At 35.8% G+C, this 8,731-nt stretch overlaps 1 protein-coding gene across 3 annotated transcripts; it reads right to left on the reverse strand.

The window, feature by feature from the left end:
- Positions 1-1,628: 1,628 nt before the first annotated feature.
- Positions 1,629-8,488, reverse strand: SLITRK6 (SLIT and NTRK like family member 6). 3 transcript variants are annotated; one of them, XM_043995619.1, is made up of 2 exons: positions 8,064-8,488; positions 1,629-5,388 (listed from the first exon to the last, which is right to left on the reverse strand). In XM_043995619.1, exon 2 carries the CDS (start codon positions 5,362-5,364, stop codon positions 2,839-2,841), a length of 2,526 nt encoding a protein of 841 aa, XP_043851554.1. In that variant the 5' UTR covers positions 5,365-5,388; positions 8,064-8,488; the 3' UTR covers positions 1,629-2,838. The 3 variants fall into 3 exon arrangements, with proteins under 3 accessions (XP_043851554.1, XP_043851553.1, XP_043851552.1); XM_043995618.1 differs by having other exon boundaries at positions 8,043-8,488; XM_043995617.1 differs by having other exon boundaries at positions 7,919-8,488.
- Between the last annotated feature and the right edge of the window lie 243 nt (positions 8,489-8,731).

Here is an 8,731-nt window from a genome sequence, read left to right on the forward strand (position 1 = left end):
CTTCTAACACACCCTAGTATCATTGTTCCTAACTAATACTATGAGCATAGAAAGACTACTTTAAACAAATCTAAAATTTTGGGGGTGATTTAAAATATCGATTTAAGGTTTACTAGAAATTGTTTAGTATTTTTATATTGTATTAAACCATAGGCATACAGGGTCCATTTCAGTAGACTTTGGAGTCTGGCATATACTTAAGGCAGAATAAATGTATATAAAAAGCCATTTAATTCTGACTGTCAATAAGATGGAAAACATAGTGTTACTGTTGCCAATAAACAGAGTAGTGAGATTAAAAACACCAAACGCCCTCTTCCTCCCACCCCATTAACTCTCAAGAACAACAGCAAAAAAAAGTTCTGGAGGACAAGCCTCTATCTGCCACCATGGATATATTCCAAAGGTCCTTCAGGCAAGGAAATTTTATTAATCTTCCTAAGTACCTTTGTGTACCTGTTTTGAATCAGCAAGTATTGGCAGACTCTCAACTGATGAATAAACATGCAACAGCCTGAGTTCTGCATATGCATTGTCCTGCTGTTTGAAATCTATAATGTATAGAAGAAGTAGCTGGGGGAGGGGAAGTTAAGGGGAAGGGTTACCTTATTGTAGGCTGTTGACTATTGCCTGCTGGGTTTACTTGTTTGTTGTTAAATATAGTCATCATTATATATGCCACACACATTTCCACCTTGAAAGCGTTCCTCTTACAAACATGAAAAATAAAGATAAATGAAAACAAAAGGGTTTCTCACTACATTTGTTCTTGCCTAATCTTTGGAAAATAATTGACCTAAAAACAAACAAACAAATGATTAATTAAAGAAGTATACTGTTCTATGTCTTAATAGCTATAAATATGATGATCAACGACACTTTTAAAACATAAATTTCCAAAACTTGACTACAATAAGTTCAACATGCTATGATTCATTAAAGCAATGTGGGGAAGTGATTTTATGATAGATTCCTAATTAGCCATCACACTTTGCATCTTATTCAGCCCCCTGCTGATTGTTATCATCATGATTATTTTCAGCTAAAGTCTGAGAAACAGCTACATTGTGTGGTTAATGTGGTCCATTGAATCTCGAGAGCCAAACATTTTATAGTATATACAGTAATAAGTAAAACATTGGGAAACAATTCAACAACTGATGCATTTCAACAAACCTGTCCCTTTAACCCACTATGCATTGACCTGTATGTTTATTGTAAAACAAGAGTTGGCTGCTTCCAAGAAAAGGGCCCTGAATATATCTGTTAGCAGTTAACACTGATACTTGTTTTACTATACAGAATGCTATTGCAAGACTGCTTCAACAACCAGAAGAGAGAAAATAAAAATGATCAAAATGTGTATTATATGTGGAAAGGATTTGTTGAAGGGGGGAAATTCTGGTCAGATTTTTCAGTTTGGCACGATGTCAATCATGCCCAGAAATTGAATAGCCTTTTTGCACACTGTGAACAAGATGCTTCTGTGTACATGACAACAGACAGAAGCATCTTTTTGGACTCCTCAGTTGATTGAGTTGCAGATCAGAGTGAATTTTAAAAAAGCAAATTTTAAGAAGACTTTTTTTTTTTCAATTTAGTTTTATTTATAGTGAGCAATTCCCTTAAAAGGCACCCAAGAATAATTATTTTTGTGAACCAAAAATATATATACAAAACTGTACAGAATAAATAGTTTATAGAAATCTAACTATATTTTCTTGTAAAATAAAGCTGCAGTGCTCCACACTCTAAGTCTTTTGTATAACTTACCATCAGAAGCGCCTTTTGCTACTCATTTGTGGCAAACGTTGACTTGCATCTTTACAAGTAAAATAAGAACAATGATCTCCACCCACACCCTGTTGTGTTTTTTTTTGTTGTTGTTTGTTTGTTTGTTTTACACTTTTAAATTGATGGCCACAGTGAAATTGTTTTTTCTCATGAACAATCAAATCCACCAAAGAAGCCACTGCTGTGAAAGAAACCAAACTTACTTGTACTAAATGTATTTACAGTGGATTCTCAGTAGCTTCAAAATTGTCCAAGATTAAGGATTGAAATTGAACATGTGATCATACAAAAGATTACAGCAGCATTGAAAATGAGATTGTCCAAACTTGGATGTAACCCCTATGTGAGGAAAAATAAGATATTTTGTTCCTTTCCCTTTAACTTTTAGTGTTTCTGTTTCTATATTTTTCATCATTTTTCATGATTTAAAATCTTCACAGTGGCATTGGATAAACAGATCCCACAATTTCAGATTTTTCATGCCACTGGAGTTATACATAGCCAAATTTCTCCTTTTATACTGTCACTATTTAAACTAATCAAATTCCAGTTCTGCATTTATTGAGAAAATTAAGTGCAATTGTAGACACTGATCACCCCTTTAGTGCATTACTAAACATCTACTCAATATACTTTTAAAATCTAAAACTGCATGTATAGGTATATCTTAAAGTGATATGTTCCAATTCCTACTAAATCATTGGGAATAGGATTTCAACATAAAATGTTTAATTCCCAAATTATGTGTGTAAGAGGATTGCCCATAAAACCTTTTTAAAAAAATCTAGTGAACTATGATCATCTCCCTTGCATGACCAATTACATACAAGGTTTGATTTCATGTGGGGCCTAGAAACAAAGCAATGGCTTCTCCCCATGATCCCTGAGTTTCATTTTCTTTTTCTGCCCATACCCTTCCATCCCAGGATTACTGCTGTGCTTAAATTCTGATTTATAATACACTATTTTAAGGCACTTTTATTTACAATGTTCTGACTTTAGACAGAATCACAGCATTCCTGCCCAAACCCCCAAAGTGTAGTCTTATGTTTGCTGTTCCAGGACTTCTAAGTAGTCAGGTTCAGCATGTAAGTTAGCTTTGAGCTCAAAATACTCATTTTTCGTCTGTTCCACTAACACCTTCCTTGGTCTGGAGTACATTAATGTCTCCATTAATTTTAGCTCCTCATGTGTTCCTGGATAATGCACCTCTATCTCAGGCTGAAGCTGGGCAATGTTTTTCCTCAGGTACTCTGTGATCCCCAGTTGCTGAAGTTCCCGTTCTTTCTCCAGAATGTTTCTGTATAAGGAACTGGCATCCTGGAAGGATAGAAATTCTGCTGATTGATCTGTGGCTTTGTATTTTACATTTGAACCTGTGAGGGGTGAATTGTTTTCCCTTTCTAGAAGACTTCTCTGGAGATGTTTTGAGTCATTTCCATCTTTGTCATTTTTCTCCTCCTCTTGTTCTAGATGTTTGGGACTAAAAGATGGGCTTCGGTAGACATGGACCATTGGGCTCACCATATGCTGCTCATACATTGATGCACCCGGCCGTTCAGTTGTGTGATGTGTCATTTTATGACCATACATGCTATACTGGAGGTGAACAGGACTGCTGTCCCTCATTTGTTCATCAGCTTGTTTCTTTTTGCACCTTCTCCTGCGATGGAGAACAAGAACTACTATTCCTGCAGCACAGAACACAATGGTTATAAACACAATGAGCAGGCCCAAGATTAAAACAGAAAGTGGAACTGCATCTGTAAGTGATTTTAAAATGGTATCTGCAGTATTGGTTGTAGTTGTTGGAGTGGTGACAATTATAAAACTAGAATGGGTTGACTGGGCTGGGCTATTAATTAGTCCTGGGCATAAAAGTTCACTATTCAATGACTTTAATTCTTTTTTATCTAGATGTCCTGGGGATGTGCAAAGAATGTCATCAGTCACTACATCTTTGCTTAGCTTTTGTATCCACTGCTGTAACCCAACTAAATCACAAGAGCAATCCCAGGGATTGTCCTCCAGCTCAATCTGGATCAACAAATCCAGTTCATCCAAGACATTACTCACTGGTAAATGTGTAAACTGGTTTGTTTTGAGGTTTATCCTGGTTAAGGGAACTCCGGAAAAAATGTGAGGTGGTAAAGCTTGAAGTAGGTTGTTATTCAAATAGAGGACCTTAAGTTTTGGCATTGTATTAAAAGTTCCTGGTAATATTTCCTTGATGGCATTATATTCAAGGTACAGGTATTCAAGATTCTGGAGCCCAAGGAATAGGCCTCGGTTTAATTTGGTCAGATGGTTACCATTTAAATAGAGTTTTTGTAATCTGGTAAGGTTCATGAATGACCCTTCCTCAAGAACCTCAATCCGGTTGTTTCCCAAGTGAAGCATTTCCAAAGTAGAATACTCTACCAGGTCAGATTTCATTAGGGTTTGAATAATATTGCCTGCTACAATAAGTTTTTTAGGATTTTGGGGAGGAGGCTTTAAGTCAGATAAACTTTCAATATTTCGTTCCTGGCAATGAATTAGAAGTCCTGATGGGGAAAGGACTTTGCAGTTGCAAGGAACTGGACAATAAGGTCCTGGGAGTGGAGTAGATGGCTTTGTAGCATGAGGTACTAAACCTGGTACCTTGGTGGGACTTTTTGAAACAGTTGTTGTCTTGGTTGACAAATGACCATCATTTATAGAAGAGGTCACTACTAGATGTAATGACCCTGAAGGATCCTCATATTCTTCATGTACTGGAGGAGTGGGGCAGATAAATTCCTTTTTAAGTCTACTTAGAACACTTCCTTTGACAAATGGAGGGCTATTGCAAACAACATCACCAATGATAGACTGGGGAGGCATATTTTCCAACCATGTCTTTAGCTGTAATAAATCACAATTGCAGACCCATTTATTATCTTCCAGCTGAAGGTCCAATATCCTGCCAATGTGCTCCAAAAACCCAACATATGGTAATGTTTGTAACTGATTTCCACGGAGGTCCAGATGTGTCAATGGGACAAAGCGAAATATGTTTGGGGGAAGAAACTCAATGGCATTATCATTTAAAATTAAGACTTTTAGTCTATGGAGCTTGCTAAAGGCACTTGGTTCAATCACTGTGATGAAATTGTTATCTGCCTGAAGAAATTCCAGGTTCTCTAGGCCATGGAAAGTGTCCTCTTTCAGAATTTCTAAAGAATTATGATTAATATGAAGCTGCTTCAGAAGGCCAAGGCCATTAAATGCACCAGGCTCAATATCCACAATATTATTAAATCCAAGATGTATTAAGATGGCATTGGTAAGTCCAGAAAAGTCATTTGTGTGTAGTGTAGTCAATCCATTATTTAATAAAAATAGATGGAAGGGTCTTGATGGTGGCACATTTATTTGGGATAACGCCTTGATACCTCTTTCTTCACAGTTTATAATCAGTAAACCATCCTTTTCCTCACATGAGCACAGAGAATCACAAGATCCTCTAACTGGCAACAAAGCAGGTGGAGACTGTACAGAAGCGGAAACAATCAAAGCTGAATATATCAGATGAATCAAAAGCTTCATGTTGTTGTCCAATGAGTTTTAATCCTGCAAAATAAAAATTGAATAGCATGGGACTACAGTTTGAGTTGTGAAGGGTATTTTCTCACATATTTTCAAACTGTCATTTGCTGAGTCAAATGCTAAAATATTATTTCTAAGAACAGCTTAAGGATTTGTGAAAGAACATATTTCTTGTTAAGGAAATGGGGAGTTAATATCTGACCTATTAATTCTACAATCCCCAGACTATAAAATCGATATGAAGAATCCATTCAAAGAAACTGATACCATCTTTTTGTATAAAATCCTCATCTTAGTCTTAAAGCCAACATTAGCAAATTAGAGGTCTGAACTATATAAAAATATATAACTGGATAAAAAAAATTCATGTACTTGACAAGTTTGAGTTATATATGTTTATCTTTCTACCTCAAACATGATGAGTTATGGACTTAAAACCCAAATAATATACATAGGTCTTAGCCGATCCACAAAGAAATACAGAGAGAAATAGAGGAAAATGAAGTCTGAAAGGAGAACTCTTTACATTCTAATCCTGAACTTTTGATCTAGTCATTAAAATGTATTGTTTCAATGGATTTCCTGAACACAGTGTCAGAAGTACCCCAAACTTCTGTTTAAGTCTGCAAATCACTAAGACAAGAAATCAGTAAAGCCAAAATTTAGGGAAATGCTATCACTGATGATGGCCAAAATCATAGACAGATTACTGATAAGAAATTTTATATTTAGGTTTTCATTGTGCAAGACACTTTGAGATAGCATAACATTACCAGTGATATGTGCTAGAGAGCTTACATGCAAGTTTACATAAGGCATACTTCAAATTAAGATAATTAAATTTCAAACAGAGAGAGCAGTTTTTTGATTCTTTATAATGAAACCATGGGTCTATTTACAATCTATTATTGCAAAGCCTTCAAGAAGAAACACTGAACTTAAGTACATCACATGCTGTAGGTTATTATACTAAAGGCACATAAAACATAAGCTGCTTCTCAAATAACCTACTAGCAAATGCCAGTTGACCTCCCCAAGCATAGTTTTGAAACAGGCTGGAGGGTACTGAATGTCATCACATAATTAACCAACTGATGTGCTTCCTTATAAAGAGCTTAAAGACTTTTTGCAATGAACTGGGAAACTAACTGTATTCTAATAGGAACATTTGAGCATATGATGTGAGTGATTTGGTAAGCTGACAATGAAAATTAACTCAGAATAACAATAACACACATGCTAGTTCATTAAAAGAGGTTCAAGTGTTTCGACAGAAACTTTTTTTTTTTTAAATCTGCAGATTGCAGAGATCTTGAATCACTGTAGACTGGTAATATTAAACATTGGTTTGACCTCATGCTATTCCCTTTCCTGAAATGTTGCTTACAAAACTATCTGTAAGCTAAGATGGGAAATATCACACACACACAAACATACATAAACACACACATAAACAGTGGATGTTATTATAGTGACTAATTTACTGTGTTGTTTTACTTGTCCTTTTCTATTTGAACAATCATGCATTCATTTGAGAAATAGAACTTTACTTCACACAGCATAATCTCCACCCTAGAAGCTCAGTTTAGAATCCAAAAATTTTATGGTAGAAACTTGATGGTAGTACAAAGTATCTGTTTAATTAATAAATTTTTTAAAAGTGCTAGCCATTCCCATTTCTATAGTTCAGAACGGAAGAAAAAAACACTTTTTTTCCCTTCTCTATTTATAAAAAACCCAACATATTGTCAGTTTCTTTGAACTCTGAGTCCCCCAGGAACCTGAAGAAAATACTTTCAGTCTTTGTACCAAGAAACTTGTAGTTCAGTCTACAAGTTGCGATTCACTCAAAAGAACAAACAATGACCCCCCCCCATATGTAATAGGAGGAAATATAATGAACCATTCCATGAGGCTAAGTACTTTAGGAAAACAGGAGATAATTTCCAGATGTTCATTCCACATTTTGCTTTACATCTTATAGAAATTATGTTCTGCAAAGTCAGTTTCAAAAAAAAGAGAGAGAAACAGAGAGATCTAGGGAATCCATGCCTTTCTTTTTTTCTTGTTTTTAGAAACAGTCAAATGTGAGGAACTATACAGTAAATAGGTTGTAGCTGATAAAAATCATAATACTAAATCTCATCTTAAATACCTTTCTGTTTATATCATTGTAAAAAAAAATGCTTCCAAGCAGGAGGCTAAAAAGCAAATAAGCTTGTTAATTCTTGCTCATACTGAAATCAAGGATATTTAGTAATAGTTACCAGAAAAAAAAAAAAAAAAACATGCATTCAACTCACAATATCCAACTGTACCCTATAATCTACCACTACCCCAACTATTCTGCACAGCCAGCTGTTTTACTAAATGTCTCCTCTCAGAACTCAGGCATCTGGTACTGTATTAGGAATGCCAGTGACTGAGACGGGGAAATTCGACATCACTTAAAGCAGTTACACACAAATAACACAAATGCAGCAAATCGGTTAATAAAGGAAATTGAAAGAGTAGTGCAAAACTAGGTGGAAGCCACTTGAAACATTCACCTTACCTGTACTGCAGACACTTCTCCTGACACTGTCAGTAATAAAATGCACAGTAGGAAAAGCAGTTTGCAATAATTCAGGTTCTTTGTTAAAAATGCAAAACACATCAAACAGATAAACAAAACCCACCACCATGTGATTTCTTCTTACATGTCACTTTTCTGCAAGTCCGGACATTGCTGAGGCATCACAAAGTTAAAACTCCAGGTCAAGAGAGAAAATATAGAACATTTTACTGGAAATCTTTCAGGCAGAGTGCATGTTAGACCATCCTGAAGCAGTTGCCCTTTTCTCCTCAATTAAAATTCACAGCATACTTCGCAGCTATGCTGACTTTTTCTGCATATAGTTAACCATTTGCAAGCTTCTGAAAGCAGTAAATAAACAAGATGTTAAACAGAGCTTGAATTGATCACTCTTGCTTTCTTAGGCTTTAGATCCAAGCTGCAGCTAGGTTCTCTTTCCTCTCTTTCTAGTCTTTCTTGTTAGCTCAGTTTGTTATTAGTCAGATTGCCAAGGGCTGGGAGGTAGGCGTAAATAAAGAGACTTCTTGGCTTTTGACTCAGCCTTTAAGCCCTTCCCCATCAGAGAGCTTTAATCTGCCAGTGTCATTTAATATAAGAGACAGCTCCACCTTGGGACTGCTCAACTCCTCCTCTTTCTGAAAATGGTCTCACCTCCTTCCCTCCCTTCCCACCCTCTTTTGCACTACTTGCATACTAAGTATAGGATGAATGAATTTGTATGGAAAGAATTGCATACCATTTAATAAAATATTTTAATTAATGATTATTGCTAATGAAGCAGGCACCAAGAAC

The sequence above is a fragment of the Dromiciops gliroides genome, chromosome 3 (genome assembly GCF_019393635.1).
Source record: "Dromiciops gliroides isolate mDroGli1 chromosome 3, mDroGli1.pri, whole genome shotgun sequence".
In the NCBI taxonomy this organism is placed as follows: Eukaryota; Metazoa; Chordata; class Mammalia; order Microbiotheria; family Microbiotheriidae; genus Dromiciops; species Dromiciops gliroides.